Source organism: Osmerus eperlanus, chromosome 1 (genome assembly GCF_963692335.1).
Source record: "Osmerus eperlanus chromosome 1, fOsmEpe2.1, whole genome shotgun sequence".
Taxonomy (NCBI): domain Eukaryota; kingdom Metazoa; phylum Chordata; class Actinopteri; order Osmeriformes; family Osmeridae; genus Osmerus; species Osmerus eperlanus.
In genome coordinates this window covers 14,647,201-14,665,011 of record NC_085018.1, presented here as the reverse complement: position 1 = coordinate 14,665,011, position 17,811 = coordinate 14,647,201, and the positions used below count along the sequence as shown (strand labels likewise).

Sequence of the window (17,811 nt, the reverse complement as noted above, 5' to 3'; positions counted from 1 at the left end):
ACATCCAGATCTTCACCAGTCATACATACAGACCTTCACCAGTCATACATACAGATCTTCACCAGTCATACATACAGATCTTCACCAGTCATACATACAGATCTTCACCAGTCATACATACAGACCTTCACCAGTCATACATCCAGATCTTCACCAGTCATACATCCCTTACAGACCTTCCTGACAGCAAACAGACAACCTACACACAGGCAAAACCAGTCACATCCTGCAACAGCTCAAATGTAACCCAACACCTTGGGTTAGATTGAAGAAAGAATTCAAGCATTACAAACAATCCAACGTTTTATTGGTGATTTGCATTTTTATCACTCACCACACCATCATTTTATACAGGGTTTCTGGTGGCTTCTTTCCAATTATTTGTAATGATGCCTTCCTCTGAGATTCAGGCATTATTTATGACATAAACAGTCTAGGTTATATGAAAGGACGTACAGAATGTATAAAAACAATATAGTCCATTTATATCGCAACATTCTGTTGCAACACTCATTGTCCCTGTTTCCATGAATATCAACTTGATTAATACTATAAGGACCCGCCTTGGTTGTGGGATTTGTCCCAAATTCTATAAAATGAAATCGGAACTATTTCATTATATACAATCATCAATAATCATGCGAACAGGGGAATACTCTTGTGATATACAATTGGGTGCTAAGCACACTGTCATAGGATTGGTCATTTTTGTGTGGTTGTTATCGTTGATTGGCTGTTCATTCACGGGGGCTCTCCCCTCTCACGCTGTCACCCTGTCCTCAGATACAGTAACGGCCATGTCACGTGACCAAACGGCAGGATGGCAGGAGACCCTCTCAAAACTGTGAAAATAGGATTTTTATTGTAAGCATCTACATTATTACATCACATCACATATATTCTTTCTATATTGGCTTAATCACTATAAGGACAAAGGACAAAGTATAAAAAATACAGCTGAGTCATAATTGCATCACAAGCACTGCTTCTTTAAAGGACTGTAAATATGAGTTCTTACATTCTTGAGGAACTCCTCTGCTACAATACGAGCTCTGGCGTTGACAGACAACTTCATCTCACTGATCTCTTTGTCGATCTCCTCCATGAAGTTAATGACAAAGTCCACTAACTTGTGCTTGTACATCTGCTCTGTGTGGAAGTTGGTTATGAGGAAACTGATGTCATAACCCTGGATGAAAAAATGAAGTCAGATAATTAAACAGAAGTTTTCTATTCATACAAATGATCATGTGTGTTACTCTACAGATAAAATACTATGGTTATTTTGGGCATTTATGAATCATAGTTTTGTTTCCTCAACTGTTCTCTGCTTCGACCTCATAGGAGAACTTGGTTTCCTTCTACTTCATATAAAAAGTATCATCTTCTGAGCTCTACTTCTCCTTTAGCTCACCTCGACTGGCTTCCTCCGCAGGATAAAGAAGTTCTCTGCTCTCATCATCATGAACCGCATAAACTTGTGGCACAAGATCTTCTCAATCTCATCAGCCTGAGGGGGCAATGATCACACAAAAACAACACCAAATAGGATTAGACTCAAAGTGACTTATGTTCACGGTTAGCTTGTAGAATTAAGATCAGAGTGAACGTAACAAAACGAACTAATTCGTGACAAATGCCTAAAGCAATGCAACTGGTTCACTGACCTGCTTTACAGCAATGCTGACTCTGACAGAGTTGATAGAGCCCTCAATGAAAACCTTTTCTTTTTCATTGCGGCTGACAACTACAGGCTGTAGCAACAACTCTTTACTGCTCCTGTAAGGTTATACAGAGAGTGAGACACATTACCTTTGTAATCGTATGGAACCTCAACAGAGGTAGAGCATCTTTGACATAGTGGACAAGGAGACTGTCTCCCTCAGAGATTGTTCTTACCTGACCTCCACCTCTGGTTTGTTGTGACGCTCCACCACCTGGGAGGAGAAGTTCTCCAAGCAGAGCGCTGCCTGCAGAGTTGCACGCACTGCGTTCAAGTAGGGGCGCAAAGTCGCTGTCTGAGAAGAGTGACACGGCCTTGGTAAGGTATAAATAGCACCATTGTGTGGTGGGTTCATACGTTATTTCTCGTCCAATGATGCCAGACGATATGACTTGATCAGTCCGAGAAAACTGACAGGAAGTGTCACCTCATTAGCCCCTTTTACTTAACAGCAACACACAACTATCAACATAATATATGGTGAAAACAGATGAGTAAACTGGCTTGCCCAACACATTTATATTAGCAGCTAGCTAGCTGACACTTTGGGTTGGGTGCAGCAGTTGTTGAGTGAAGTTTTGCTCAGAGGATGACAGTCACGCCCAGGCAAGCTAATGAATCGAACTGATCCTGATGCGACCACCACATTTGCCCCATCTGTGGCACAATGATTTGCCCGTGCACTCGTTTCGGACAACAATGATCATAATCGGTGTATGCCAGGAGAATTTTAGACGCTTACCATTTTTCTGATGAAGCTGGTTTGAAGACGGAAGTTCGCCTGCCACGCCTGGACGGAACTCTTCCGTAAATCTCACATTTCATTGAGATAGACCAAATATGACGCTGCATCAGAAGCCATTCAAGAAGCTCGTTTTGTAATCATGGGCTTCTTGACAGAGCGGGGGTATTCTAATCATGAAATGATCGGTTGGTCGGAACGAAATATCCTCCCGTTTGTGCTGTTCTAGTTGTCAAAACGAAGTAGCATACGACCGATCCTTCATGCAGTTGGTTTTGTAGGGGAGGTAAATTAAAATTACATTTTGTGCTAATTGGTACAGTCCTGAACAAATAATAATTGAAAAAATTTGACAGCAAATTGTGTATTATGCAAAAAGTAGATCTATCGTTTCAGATCATATTTCCCTGAAACCTACCGAACCCACCGAAGATACCATCCTGTATCTGGGGTGCTTTTGTATTTCCACTGCTATTTACCCTATGGAACTTTGGTTGAATAACAGTGTTCATTTGCTAATTAAAATTCGTTTTCAATCCCCAGACAAAATAGCAGATTATGTCACCTCACTCGTCCTGTGAAATAGAAGGAATTGTACTTGAAATCGCAACTCACCGAAAAACCCTGTCCCCTATTCTTGTAAATGGTCCTTCCAATAATGGATGCCTTTCTGTAAAGGTAAATATTGCTGGGCGCTTAAATCTAATTTAGCCATTTTAGATTCCACTAATATCGTATATTTTGAATGAAAGGGGTGTCTCGTAAATTAATGCACCTACGTATGGGCTGAGATTAGTTTGTGTTGAATGTAGCTGTTCAGTCTTGAACGCAACACCGGTGTTTAGCGCAGATTGTTAATGCTAACACTAGTAGCTAGCTAGGCTAAAGTAGTGAGAAGTGGTTAGTTAGCACTAGGAAGCTGGCTTTCTGTAAGCACCCACGCTGCTGTAGTTTTGACAGAAGGAGTAATAATAAACGTTTATCACCAGTCAGCAAGAAGAAGAATGTCTAAGAAGAATGTGTCTATCTGAAATGTATGGTTTAAATCTCCGCTGTTTGCAGGATTCAGGAGAACAATTTAAAGACCCCAATTTTCCACTGACCTTAAAATCATTAACATTGTGTATGGTTTCATATCTTTCATTAGAGATTTGCTCGACCTCACTAAACATTAACATGAGTGAGTTGAAGGACTGCCCCCCTCTGAAGTACTATGACTTCAAACCTGTTGAGCACGTGAAAGTATGCCCTCGGTACAGTGCTGTGCTTAGCCGCTCAGAAGACGATGGCATCGGTATAGAGGAATTGGACACACTACAGTTGGAGCTGGAGACGCTTCTGTCCTCTGCCAATCGCCGCCTCAGAGCTCTAGAGGAACAGAGACAGGTACGAGAAGAGGTGTTTGTAACAGCTTCTGAGACCTAATGTGTGGTTATAAATCACTGATTACTTTATCCCTAGATCCTCACAGACTGGCAGGATAAGAAGGGGGACAAGCGTTTCCTGAAGCTGGGGAAGGATGCAGACCTCTCTGCCACGTCAAGGCACAAAACCAAGAAGCAGAAGCTAGATGGCAAGGGTGGTCATGGTACTGGACCTGGACCTGGCAGACCTAAATCCAAGAACTTGCAGCCAAAGGTCCAGGACTATGAGTTCAGTGAAGATCCTCAAGACATTCCCCGTAATCCTAAAAATGATGCTCCAAACAGGTCAGAAACAATCACTATTTTATGTATAGCCCTGATTTTGATTTCAAACTTTGTGTGATAGTTTAAGCATGTCTTACATTGTCGTGCCAAATGTAGAGTATGCCATATGTGTTTGTGATTTCAGATTTTGGGCATCAGTTGAGCCATACTGTGCTGACATCACAAATGAAGAGATCCGAGTTCTGGAAGAACTCTTGAAGCCTCCAGAGGATGAGGCAGAATATTACAAGGTACAGTGCCTTTTTTGGAGACAATTGACCCCTTTTGTACAACATAATATACTTTTTGGAAGTACCTGAAGGCCCTGATACATGTTCCCAATGGACATAACATGAGATTGAGAACAACAGTAGAGTGATGGCACACTTGGCTGTGTTTTGTAGATTCCAGCATTAGGGAAACACTACTCCCAGCGGTGGGCACAGGAGGATCTGCTGGAGGAGCAGAGGGAAGGAGCTCGGGCCAATGACAAAAAGAAAAGCCTTTTGGGACCGCTTTCTGAGTTGGACGCCAAAGGTGAGGGATTTGAAAACGAATGTTGAGACTGAACCTTGAGCTTTTGTATAGGCATGTGAACAGTGGCTGCCTCCAGGATAACAACTTTGAAAGTAAGGGTGGCTAATGGGGTGGTTACTGTTGTTCTTCCAGACGTGGATGCTTTGTTAAAGAAGTCAGAGTCTCAACATGACAGTCCCGAGGATGGCTGTCCCTTTGGTCCTCTCACACAACGCCTGCTTCAGGCCCTTGTTGAGGTCAGATAACTAGGCCTGTAGTGTGTGTGTCAGCACAAATGACACCTCTGACACCCATTGCATCCCTGTTTCTTGTAGGGATGCAAACCCTATCAGTGTCAGCCAATATTAGCATATATAATTCTGGCATTGCTTCACTGTTAACTGATATGTTTATATGTAGGATATATTTTTATATATAGTACATTTTAACATTTGTTTTTGATGTTATTCTTCCAGGAAAACATTATATCCCCCATGGAAGATTCCCCAATTCCAGACATTTCAGGGAAAGATGGAGGAAACGACGGGGCTGGGACCTCACCTCGCAGCCAAGGAAAAACCTTCAGGTACCTTCCAAAGTGGTGTATTCTTCACCGTCAAAATGATACCCTTCAGGTTCACCAGCTTTTTAAAAATTGATCACGAGGCATCCTTTTTTCATTTTCTCATTGATCTTAATCACCTTTTTTTGTATAATTGTAGCTTTTTTGTTTGTTTTGCTTTTCTTGCTGCTCGTGTTTTGATATTTCTTTTCTCTGTTGACCCAGTGTTCCTCACACCCGTTCACTGGAGGCCCGGATCAAGGAGGAGCTGGTGGCTCAGGGGCTGCTGGACTCTGAGGAGCGGCCGGGGGCAGGAGGAGACTCGGAGGACGAGGTGCTGGCAGAACTCCACAAGAGACAGGCGGAGCTCAAAGCCCTGAGTACCCACAACCGTGCCCGCAAGCAGGAGCTGCTCAGGTATGGGAAGATAGTCCTAAAAGAAAATCGTCCTAAAACACATAGTTATTGACCTCCACATCCTACATTTGACAATACTGCGAATTAAGTTTTAGACAAGCCATGTGTGCATAAGTAATGATCTAGTCTAACGTTGCCGTGTGTGGCTGGGCTCCCTCAGGCTGGCTAAGGAGGAGATGGGGAAGCAGGAGCTGAGGCAGAGGGTCAGAGTCTCTGACAACGAGGTCATGGAGGGTTTCCGTCGCATCATGGCTGCCAGGCAAAAGAAACGCACACCAACCAAGAAGGAGAAGGATCAGGCATGGAAATCCCTGAAGGAGAGAGACAGCATCCTTAAGCTGCTGGATGGATGAATGGCCAACCCTTTAGAGGCTTAGTCGTGGTGGGAGGGGAGCAGTGTTTCAGCAGTCATTTGTATCATTAGAGTTTGTTATATATATTTGATGTCCTTCCTTAGTTTAGTGATCATTAACACATTTTATACTTCCAGCAGTCTCATGACAGGACATTTAATATAGATGTAGCATGCTTTTTCATAAAGTAACATTTTCAAAGGCATGTATGTTTTGGTGGATATTTTTATCCTGATTATGCACACTGCTTTCCAAATGGGAACATCCTTTACTGTGTTTATGGGAACTTTCAGTCGTTTCATGTAGGCCTAGCATTCTGTTTCTGAGACAACCATTTAAAAATAATGTTATTGTATTAACGCAATTACATATCTGTGTTCCGATGTGGATTTTGTTGTCCAATGTTTATCACAATATGAAAAAAATGACTGTGAATGTTTGAATAAATTAATATCACTAATGCTGGGCAGAGTATTCAATATGTATCGTAGAAAGTGGCAGATATAACGTTTGATTAGTTGATTTTCTGGGCACAATGTTCATTATTAAAACACTGAAAACCCACAGGTTATTCCAAGATTCTATTAAAATGGACATAACTGGCCTGGCTTTTCACATGCTGCCATGCCTTTGCACCACATGCCCTAAATGGCTTCAGGGGGAGAACATTGGACTACAATCAAGGAGCCAACTAAATACATTTTGGTGTGACTGAGGAGGTGATAATGGAGGCTGTAGGCTTTGTCCAACCGTATTCCTTCAGCTCAGTCTTGTCTAAGGCCTTAGTGAGTGAGCTGGTCCACCAGTCAGGAGGTATCCATCATTCATATGCTACTCTCCAGGTGTACACAGGCCTTAGTGAGTGAGCTGGTCCACTAGTCAGGAGGTATCCATCATTCATATGCTACTCTCCAGGTGTACACAGGCCTTAGTGAGTGAGCTGGTCCACCAGTCAGGAGGTATCCATCATTCATATGCTACTCTCCAGGTGTACACCCCCTGTTATACTCCAATACCTTGACAAGGGGGTCTGGTGGAGGTAACATCACCTCATCTTGCCAATCTAGTGGCCAATGAAGTGTTCAGTCAGCTACCTGTGATCTGCACCAAGCTGTACTGTGCTGGGATGAGCTTCTCTTGTCTTGGAGGCTCCCCCACCCACTCCAACACTGCACATCCTTCTCACCACACAAACCTACCTCATGTATTCCCCCACTATAACCTCATAGACCTCCTGTATCTCCTACCACAGACACATCTGACTTCAACCACACATGCTCCTCCTTTCAACATCCACTAAACCTACCTTAGCATCCACACATCTCCAACTTACACACACCTTACCTACCTCACCAGCCTATACCAGCCTCACCTCTGCTCTCACTGACCCACTTCACATTCCCTGACTTTACACCTCAACCACCACAACACACTAAAAGACAATACAATGAAAAACAATTACTTTGTTTGCTAAGCTTTAAGGGTAAACATGCATTGTATCATACTCATTCTACATGATTATTTAACATGAAAAGATCCCTTTCTGATTTCCAGAGTTTTTGCATATTTTCAACATTATATATGATCTAAAACCAAAACCAAATTTTAGGTAAGAAATTCTCAAGATTTCTCAACCTTTGTGATTGATTTATTAAGTTATGCAAAAGTTAAACGCCAACAAATGCCCCTGTATGAAAAGTTAATCAACCCATTATATTTAGTAACTTGTTTACATTACTTTTAGCAGCAGTGACTTCAACCTGTAGTTATTGATCAGCAGACAATAGAACCCACTGCTCAATGCATAATTTCTTATACTTGTTGCATTTGTGATGTGAATGTGGCAACACTCAAAATGTAGTTTGAATAATGAAGTGCACTCAGTTGAACCCTTGATAATGACATTTTCCTTGATGTGTTGCTTTTTCTCACTGCCTTGTTATCCATACACACATACACACACAATTTGATTAAGGGGGGGGTTTAAATTTTTTGGACATTTAAATTCAAGCCGGAGGAGTGCGAGCATCTCTGTTCGAAGATCGAATGGGGATTTAAGAAAACATGCTTGCCGACTATAATTTTTGTCAAACTGAGGAGATTGCGTATCCATGACGATAATTCAATTGGCCAGTGATCAATTTTGTTTACAAATACAGAGATGAATGTGTGTGCCCTGATCAACTTATCATCAAGTTGACAATTAATTATGTTAGTTGAGTATTTAAATAACACATCTCACAATTGAGAATTTTTTTATTCTTTAAAATAATGTATGCCATCAACGATGTAAAGAATGTTGCTAAACCATGTTTCTTAAATTAGGGTAATCAGAACTAAGTCTTGAGCACAACAAAAACCTGGTTCTTTGAAAGTGTGTAGTATAAAATATTTGACAAGGATAGTGTTTTACTGCCCTCTTGTGTTTTCATAATGATAAAGTGGTGGTGGTGATCTCTCCAGGCAATGTCAGATGGATCCTCTCCCCATCTTTACAGTGTATCTGCTTCACAACATCTGGATTGGCTAGATAAAGAACAATATTTGTGTCATTCTCTGGAATATTGACCATAGGAACAGTAAGGCATGGGTAAGAATGAAAATATGTGACATTGCACCAGTACTACTAGGTAGAAGAAGAGCACAAAGAAAAAATCCCATGCCTTGGGTAAGCTGACAGTGACAAGACTCTGGTCCAGTCCCCATTCAGAACCTTGGTTGGATGCCCTGATCTCTTTCCTGTCTGAGGGAGGCTGCTCTGTGTTCTCCCACACATGTAGTCTGATGCATCAATCGCTGGTCTGAGACGGACCCTTATAGGACATGCAAATGTGGCGTGATTTGGCTCCTAACTGGACGCAGAGGACTGTGAATTCCCAGAAGGCATCAAGGCTTTGGCTGAGAAGTAAAGGCATCATGGCAGAATCATGGGTGGAAAAGAGAGACACTTTTTAACCTGGTTACCATGGGAACATGCCTGTGTCTCACTCCAGCATCACTCCTGTGCAGAAAAACAGCACAGTCTTATCTGACAGACGAGGGCATTCATTTTTCAAACTGCTTCTTCACCTCGAATCTGCAGTCCAAAGCATTCACTATGATGTGCTCCTTCACAAACTCAATCTTCGTCATTCACCCGACACACAAATACATACCCCAATTTGGGAATATATCCCATACCAAAGACACACTTCACACATTCTATAATTTAAGAACAGTCTATCCTTAACACACGGGGCGGATTTAGATTTTAAACAAGCCTTAAAACAAAGATTGCTATACCACCTATAGTCTCATAGAGCCTCCAAAATTAGATTTTCTGCAAAGTACCTCCCTATAATATCAACATTGTTGGGAGTTAGAACAATAAAACTAATCTGATTATGTTACTAAAATCAAAACACAATATTGTGTGTATATGTGTGCTTGTGTGTGGTGTGTCAAAGCACAAGTGCAATAGAAGTCACTAGTGTTATCTGACTTTGGAAACAAAAGTTTTTCCCCATTTTTGTAATCCTCGCGTGTTAGCAGTTAGAACAAAATTATCCCTGATAAGGGCTCGTGGCATTGTGGTTAAAACATAGTAGTAGTTGACCTACCCATCAAGTCACACTTGATGGGTAGGTCACACTTGACTGGGATTTTACACCTGTCCTGGCTGCAGCTTCTAGTTGTAGGAACAAAATTGAGATATTTAAGGCATAGTCTAGTTGCATGACTCCTGCTCTTCTGTGAATGTACATGCAGATGGTGTTTGCAACATATCTGCACAATTCTCAGCTCAACTCTTTCAAGTAGCCTACATTTCCTACCCTGTGGGATATATTAGACCTATATTGAGTGAGGTTAATTCTGATTAGCAAATATATTTTCCTGCAAGGACTATAGATACAAACATATTTTTACGGAAAATTCCACCTATGGTCATTTGCCATGCCTTATTAAGTTGCTTTGTGGTCATTTCCAACAACCCTTCCAGTTCGCATCCACACAGTGGGCCTCTTTTTGTTTTCTTAACAGTTCTCTTCAACCTAACACGAGAAGGGGGAGGGTAAATAGGTTGAAACGAGTGTTGAAGAGCAACTAGACGTGCCAAAGGAAAGGAGAATCATCATTCGAATTACCCAATAGGAGCAACGGAGTCTCAAGGTTCTCCTCTCATGATCGGCTATGGGCGGTCCTAGTCTCTGAGGGCCCTCCTCAAGGCCACACCGTTCGGTTGAGCGCAGTCTGCAGTTTCAGTTTGTTTTATTCACCATTTTGAGTAGCAGAAGGTAAAAATTAAACTAAAATCGCATTTAGTTGACTAATCGCGCCCACATTTTTTGTTTTACGCAATAGCTCCGGCGTTGAGCTGTGACGTCTTGTGCCGCCCTTTTGGAGTCGCAGAGCGGGGCGATTTTTTTTTATTTGCCTGGGCTTCTTTTCCCCTTTCTTACATTCTTAACCTCTACAGTATTTCTGCAAAATGTCAAGACCAGTGAGGTACGTTTACTGAATATGTCCACCGCTGTGCCTACGCGCCATGCACGCACGCCTCGTAGACAACATGTACGTCTCTACTATGTTGAGCTTTTGGCCCGGGTCGTGTTATTTTATAAAATATTGATGTAAATGTGTTTTTCACTGCACGCACTTTCTAACATGGATCCTTTGCTATGGGAAATGCTCGCCATGCCCTCATAGAAATGTCTTTATTACGCGCGCATTGGCTTGTGAATGCATCTTGTCTGATTCATGCCTGGAAAACAGATCCGTGTCGAGCGTCATTTGCTGCAATCAGCTTGTTGTGCTTCAAATGTATTTTAGCGAGTTATTACATGATACCTGGACTGGTAAATGACTTGATATTTTCCCTGAGAGCACTGGTTGACTAGGCTGAGGGAATATGGCTACCCATTCATCCACGGGAGGCTCTGAAACGCTAATAAAAAAACAGGACTGGAGGTAGTCATCGGCTCATGGGTTTAAGCTTGTTAGCAAGCACTGGGCTAAATCTAGCGTCAGTCAAGACAACACCTTTTTCACATGTTTTATAATACAATATGAGGGAAATAATTCCTGGCCGTTGATTTTCGTGTAGAACGCCAGAGTAGAAAGGGAGAGGGGAGCTACATTTTCACTGATGGCAGTAAATTAACACTGTTGAGTGATGTCAGAGGGGGGCGGAGTGGCTTTAAAAGTCACCACACCCCCAGCATCGTGCTCTACTGTCTTGGCATATACATTTATGTGTAATTAATTGAATAGTAACGTAAATAAAGATGTTTATGTTAGAGAAAACATTCACTTTAAAATCGATCGGTCAAGAATCCATTTAACAGGAAATGTTGCTGCCGGAAACAATGTAACAATAGAACACTGGCACGGCTACAAAGTAGAGCTATGTGTCGTAAGGTTCCCTCCCCCCTGACTCCAGGTAGAGCGCGAGACCGCCAAGCTGTTCAGTTGCACAATATATTAGCTGTTGTAGCATCATCCAATGCTATAATTTCTCAGCAAGGAGCGCTAGCATGTAAACCGTTTAAAAATACAATTCAGGGTGGAAGGTAAATCGTACGGTAAATGGACACAGATGGAATCGTACAGTAGATGCACACTGCCTGTCTAGACTGAGGCCTTTACAGTGGTTTGTCAGCCTGCTCTTGTAATCAGAAGGCTTGTAAAATGGTTTAAGACCCCTCACCCTTGCCCCACTCCTCAATTACTACTTGCTGGTTTAACCATGTGTGATGCTATACTTGAAGAAGGAATTACATGCACTAAGAAAGAAACGTGATAGGAGAAACAATTAGGTTGGTTCTTGTCTCAGGTTTTCTGTCACAGTTGAGATTCCATGGACTTGACATTACAGCACAGCTCTCCTGGTGTGTGTTACATTGAACATTTGAGCAGTGGTCAGCTGTGTGTTACCTGAAACGTCCCTTTTTAAAGAGTGTGTAGGTTTCTGTGAGTCCATCGACCCACTCTAGCTAATGAGCCATGGAAACAATAGAAGAGAGACTGGCGTCCATTTTACCCCCTGCTGAGACACTAAGCCACCGGTGCTTCACCCACCCTTCCCTTGACCCCTCGGGGTCTTGTTGGGTAGTGCCGATGTACCATCAAAGCGCACTGGTCAACTTGCCGCCATCCACCAACCACGGCACTCCTAACCTGTTATCCACACCCCCTCTAGGATCAGGTGGTATTTTGTGTTGGATAGGTTTCTGTTAGCAGTGGATCAGAGGGTGATTCTGCGGTTCTGTTGAATGTGGGGCAAGAAAAAGCACTGTGTTTGAATAAATGTATTTTTTGTTTTGTTTATAGGAACAGGAAGGTGGTGAATTACTCACAGTTCAATGAGTCTGATGATGCAGGTGAGATTTGTCTCTAAGGTGTGGGGTTTGAGCCATGGGGGTTTGAACACACCCCCTTGGGTATATATGTTTTTGTGTTTTAAAGCCGTTGTCCTGTCTGTAGATGAGGAGTATGGGAAAGACTCCAACAAGCCCAAGAAGATCCGTGCGGCGCCTCGGGAGGTGAAGCACAAACGTTCAAAGAACTCCCAGGAGGACAGGTGAGCTCTGATTGGACCAGTCTTACATCTCTAGAGACATGAACCTGGCGTGGTATTCTTTCTAAACATTGTAACGGGAACCACAGGCTGCTCTAGAAAACATTTGCTTCTAGAAAAACTGAGCCATAGATGCAATCTAATTATCACAATGATTAAACGAGCTAAATAGGTTTTAAAACAGTTTATCAGTTACCTGGAGACTGTTTCCTAGACTACCCGGTATCGTGTTGCTAAGATGATGTTTATTATTTCTTTCAGTGAGGAATCTGATGACAAACTCTCCAAACCCAAAAATGATTCAGCAGGTAAACAATGTAGACATTCAGACGGGTTATGATTTGATGGGGGTAGGACTAGAGGGGGGCAGGGGTGGATTGGTGTCACTGTTCGTTGGACAGAAGCCTTGGGGAATTGTCCTGAGACCGGGCCAGTGATGACTGCTCCTTCGCCCATCTTCAGATGACTTCGGCAGTGATGACGACAACGACTTTGGAGAGGAGGATGAGGAGGATGGAGGGAGCGACTACGAGGCCAAGCGAGGAAAAAAGGGAAAGAAGGCCAAGGTGGAGAAGCCCAGCAAGAAGACGCTGAAGAGGAAACGGCCTGCTGGTGAGAGTCGCGTGTGTGTGTGTGTAAGAGACCAGAGTACCCAGGAGTGTCTCTCAGCCGTGTGTGTGAAAGAGAGACAAGCTGACCATGGCCCGTCTGTGTGTAGATGATAGTGACGATGACCGGGAGGTGAGTCGTAAGGTGCGCACAGTGCGCCAGGCAGCGACCAAGGCCGTGTCCAAACAGAGAGAGATCCTACTGGGGGACGGAGGCAGCGAGGACGAGGAACACCCAGACCAGGAGGAGGCCTACATGGACCGTAAGTCCACCACCCAGTATCACACACACACACCTTAAACCCTTCACTTGCTTATCACCACAAGTTTAGTCACCACTCCACATTGTATTGTCCGAAAGTCAGTCAAATGCGTCCGTACAACGTGATCTCATAGCCTTCCTCTGCAGCTGACGAGTCGGGTAGCGATGAAGACTTCATGGTTGAGGATGATGATGATAGTGACTACGGACGCTCCAAGAAGAGGAGCAAGAAGGTGATCAGAAGGGGCCGGCCAGAGCGGAAGGAGAAGAAGTCCCCCAAACCAAGACTAAAGGCCACAGGTAAGAACCCCCCTCGACCCTCTGAAATGGATGATGACGTGATGGACGGAGTGAACGCCCCCCCCCCCCCCCCCCCTGACTGTGTGCCCCTCCCCTCCTCAGTTACCCCCAGCCCATTGAAAGGCAAAGGTAAGGGGCGCCCCAGCGCCAAAGCCCTGGAGAAGAGCTCGCCCAAAGAGGAGGAAGAGGAGGAGCCAGAGAGCCCCCTGGAGGAGGACGAGGAAGAGGTCGAGAAGAAGGAGTCCTCCCCCGCCCCCAAGAAAACAAAGGAGGCCGCAGGAGAGGAAGAGGAGGAGGAAGATGAAGAGGAGGATGGCTCGGAAGAGGAAGCTCCCTCCGGGGAGGACTAGAAGATCCAACCCACAGAAATCTCCCTCTCTCTCTTTGGTTCTTTCTCTCTCTTCTCAAACGTTCTCGAGTTTTGTTTTAATTTTTTTTGTTTTCTTGTACTCCTGAGTTTTAAAGATGGTTTATTTTAGGTTTATGCAGTGGCCTGGCCCAATGGTTTGGACATTAATGTGGCTTTATTGTTTTGCTCTGGTTTTATCCTCCCCTACATCCCACTTGCCCCTTTGGCCCGGGACCCCTGTGGTATGAGAACATGCCACGTGTGATAGAGGAGTATAGGCAGCTGTCTCTGGCTTTCTGACGCCCTGTATACGTTCTCTTATCCTTCCATGTCCCCCAGCTTTGCCTCTCCTTTGACAGACTTGTCTCTGGTGTCTTATCTTTTCCCTTCCCTTCAGGAGCTCCTGTGACTTCCGGAGGGATTCGCCTCTCCAGGCCGTGTTAGTTGGCTTCTTCTCAGCACACCGTGCTAGTGAGCATCCGTCCTGAACCCTCACCCAAACCATAGAAAAGCTAGTTCGCCCAACATGCGCGTGTCTGTGCGAGCGTGGGTGGTTGTGTTCGTTTCAGGACCATGTTATCAAAGGGTCACTGATTTGACATGACCACACAGGGAGACAGAGTAGTAATCCCTTTCCTCCAGTCATGTGACCACCGTTAGGGCCTGAACATGCTCTGTATAGCTCTTTTAACATCCAGCCACTGCGCAGTTTATTCACCAAGCAACACTATCCATTGGTGCAGCCGCAACCCCTGCTGAGTAATGAGAGAGGGCCAGACTAGACAGTAAACAAAAATGAGGATATGGACTTGGTGAAGTTCTTGTACGTTTCTCCTCTGCTGGTTAGTTCAGTTTGAGTTACATGGGTGTGTGTGTGTGTTTTTAAATCTCTCTGACTCTTATACTGTTAAACACATCATGTGTTAACAGGGCAGTTTTATGCTTATTTTATTCACGGTAATTTCTTATCTGTGCTGTTCTGCTGTCCCCTACTTGTCTTCAGCTTGACAGGAAAAACGTTATCTGTCCCTGTGTTGACGGCCTGCAGTTTTAACACTGAAGTAATACTCATTGCTTGTGTGGTTGTAGACTATGTTATTGGTCTGTGGTTTTAATGAAGAGAACTGAGGTGATAATAATTTCTATGAACAGTGTTGACGTTCAAAATGATAGGTCTCCCTCTGGAGCAGTGGTTATGAACTGACAACGGTTAATTGTTTGTTACAGAAACAAGTTCTTGGTGAGATCCTGGTCTGTACTCTGTGTGTTTGTTGCCCACGAAGGTGTTAACCTGCTGTGTGTGTGCGTAAGTACAGTGTAGAGAAACTGGGTTCTACAGTTGTCTCCATGTGGGATGATTCTCACGCATGCTCACACCAATATGACTAACACAGATGTTCTGTTAGTAGCACTCTCAGAAATACACTAGCCCAGTCTGACTGGAGCATCTTCTCACCGTTCAATCCTTTGTGCCAGGCGTCTCCATTTATTTTTGTTTTAGTTTTTTAGTTTTGTTTTGGAGAGTCCAAAAAAATGAATGTTTTTTTTTTTTTTTTTCTCGTTTTATGGTTTTAATTCTCTTAAGATTTTTTTTGTAATGTTTGTTTTTTAAGAAAATAAATAAAATGTATCTTTGATTTTAAAGAGAAAAGTTGACCCTATCCATCTGTTGATATGTCTGTGGTTGGAGTGGTTTTGGAGAGCAGGCTATCCATCATGTCTTACTCCTCTCCTCTGTCTGTCCCTCTCTTTCAGCTAATCCTGCTCCCTTCTATGTCACTCATGAGCCGAGAACAAACATGCATCATCAGGTGGACAGATGGGTTAAAATGGTCAAAATGTGTTTGCATTATGACCCAAGCTAATGTTTAGGGCCACTCCCTTCCCCTTCAACTCCGTCAGGATGGAGGGCTATCTATTATACTATTATTCCTTTACTAGACTCAAGATACATTTGTGACTCAGATTTATGGTACTGAGATGTATATTGATTCGTATGAATTACTGTTTTCACTGAGTAGGCTATGAACATTGGTTGAGAAGCTCTCTGAACATTCATCATGTCTAATCTTTTTGTAAATGCCTTAATGTGGGTCAGGCATAGGGCAGCAGTGGGTGTCATTAAATTGACTGGAACTGGAGATGTGAACGGGGAATGTAGATAACTACAGCTTTTCCACTATTATCATTAGCTTAGTGTTGCTGACAACCAGTTGAAGCCATAAGTGATATGTGATGGCTTAATGTAAAACGGTGATGCAAAAAGTAGGAAAATGATGAGTCAAAGCTGCCAAAGAAATCTTGGACACATGTTTGTTCTTGTTATCTTTGTTTTAGGATTAATTCCAAATAGCCTGAGACCCAAGACTGCAAAACAACTAGTGCCCTAATAGGCCCACATGTAAACCCAAGCCTTGGTTCTGAAGCACATTCACTGATTCAAAAACTGACCTTACCACAAGGAAGAAATGCTATCTCATGCCCAACTCCTAATTGACACCAAGCCTACAGCCACATCTATATATCTGACTGTATGTACAGAAAGACAAGCCCATACTTACTTTTGGGACAGAGCCAGAAGGCTTTTTGCAGGATTCTGGAATGCCAGTCCCACGACAGCTGGTGTTCTGTGACGTGTTAAAGCTCTGAGGGCTTCTATGCTACTGTGTCTGAAATGAGAAACATGACATACAGTAACTATTTCCTTAGAGGGAGCAACGGACTTGTTCTTTCTTTTATTCATTGTACAGCTTGTTTTCAAAATTTTGTTTCTCATCATGTTTTTCTCTGTATCTTGAATCGTTCTGGCAATGTATATGTAAGCAAACGTGATTCCTGCAGGTGATGTGGAGAAGCTTTTGTTAGTGTGGTGTGGAAAGGGAACGCTGAACTGCATGTCATGGAAAAGTTAGCTACAATGAAGAAGGTGGCGATGAAGGTGATGGTGATGATGGCAATAGTGTGGTCTTAAATAGTGTTAACAACAACAATGATGTTGATGACATTTTGGTTTCCCAGCTTCTAATAAAGGCAACCTACTTTTTATATCGATTTAACTAGTTGTTTTCTGATAGAGTTATGTACTGAATTTGTGGATGTGAAAATGTCAGACTATGGGGCACTACTGATTCTCATCCACTGGGTGGCAATGTTCAATTCAGAGAAAGTGAATCCATGTCGTGTCCTTGTCTGGTGTAAGCTCACTAACTTCCAACACATCTCAAGACCTTAAGTCTGCAAATTCTTATAGCAAATACACATAGCTATCTACAGCTCCTATCTCTTCATGTGAAAGCAACTGAACCATTAGAGATTCAACTCAATATATTACGTTATTAACCTTAAGCTGAAAAGGGCACTAAATGTATTGCCATGTGTTGATCTAATTCTACAGTCACACGACATACCACTTATCTACCAACAGAAAATGAAGAGGTGATGAGGATCTTGCATCAGTTGAGCACACTGTGACAATATCTTAGTTTCACTGTAGGGTTGTTCCAGAGACACATTTACAGATTAATCAGGTACTCGGCAAACCGAAGGACAGAACAGAAGTATATTATTCACACTTCAACCAGCTGAGAGACCTACAGGTAGGCTACCAAACAGAACAGCTGATCATCTGACCTGCTGATCTCTTAACGTACACTAGACTGACGTGACAGTTATTATTTTGATCACAATGATTTAAATATGTAGAGACAGAAATGACATGCCGGCGTGTAAAAAAGA

The 17,811-nt window shown here is 43.0% G+C and overlaps 3 protein-coding genes across 5 annotated transcripts; 2 read left to right on the top strand and 1 right to left on the bottom strand.

Annotated features, from left to right (window-relative positions):
- Positions 1-290: 290 nt before the first annotated feature.
- On the bottom strand, positions 291-2,614 carry arpc4l (actin related protein 2/3 complex, subunit 4, like). The gene is made up of 6 exons (XM_062462003.1): positions 2,466-2,614; positions 1,900-2,018; positions 1,668-1,779; positions 1,415-1,510; positions 1,019-1,189; positions 291-842 (listed from the first exon to the last, which is right to left on the bottom strand). Exons 1-6 carry the CDS (start codon positions 2,466-2,468, stop codon positions 837-839), a joined length of 507 nt encoding a protein of 168 aa, XP_062317987.1. The 5' UTR covers positions 2,469-2,614; the 3' UTR covers positions 291-836.
- A 144-nt stretch (positions 2,615-2,758) lies between these two features.
- tada3l (transcriptional adaptor 3 (NGG1 homolog, yeast)-like) lies at positions 2,759-6,461 on the top strand. 2 transcript variants are annotated; one of them, XM_062461983.1, is made up of 9 exons: positions 2,759-3,143; positions 3,613-3,851; positions 3,927-4,174; positions 4,299-4,404; positions 4,558-4,690; positions 4,823-4,926; positions 5,146-5,255; positions 5,457-5,648; positions 5,809-6,461. In XM_062461983.1, exons 1-9 carry the CDS (start codon positions 3,128-3,130, stop codon positions 5,999-6,001), a joined length of 1,341 nt encoding a protein of 446 aa, XP_062317967.1. In that variant the 5' UTR covers positions 2,759-3,127; the 3' UTR covers positions 6,002-6,461. The 2 variants fall into 2 exon arrangements, with proteins under 2 accessions (XP_062317967.1, XP_062317975.1); XM_062461991.1 differs by lacking the exon at positions 2,759-3,143 and adding an exon at positions 3,191-3,499.
- A 3,760-nt stretch (positions 6,462-10,221) lies between these two features.
- nucks1a (nuclear casein kinase and cyclin-dependent kinase substrate 1a) lies at positions 10,222-17,127 on the top strand. Of its 2 annotated transcripts, none has more exons than XM_062461970.1 (8): positions 10,222-10,486; positions 12,311-12,360; positions 12,464-12,560; positions 12,819-12,865; positions 13,020-13,169; positions 13,276-13,428; positions 13,575-13,727; positions 13,830-17,127. In XM_062461970.1, the coding sequence occupies exons 1-8, from the start codon at positions 10,470-10,472 to the stop codon at positions 14,075-14,077; spliced, it is 915 nt and encodes a 304-aa protein (XP_062317954.1). In that variant the 5' UTR covers positions 10,222-10,469; the 3' UTR covers positions 14,078-17,127. The 2 variants fall into 2 exon arrangements, with proteins under 2 accessions (XP_062317954.1, XP_062317945.1); XM_062461961.1 differs by having other exon boundaries at positions 13,017-13,169.
- Positions 17,128-17,811: the final 684 nt, after the last annotated feature.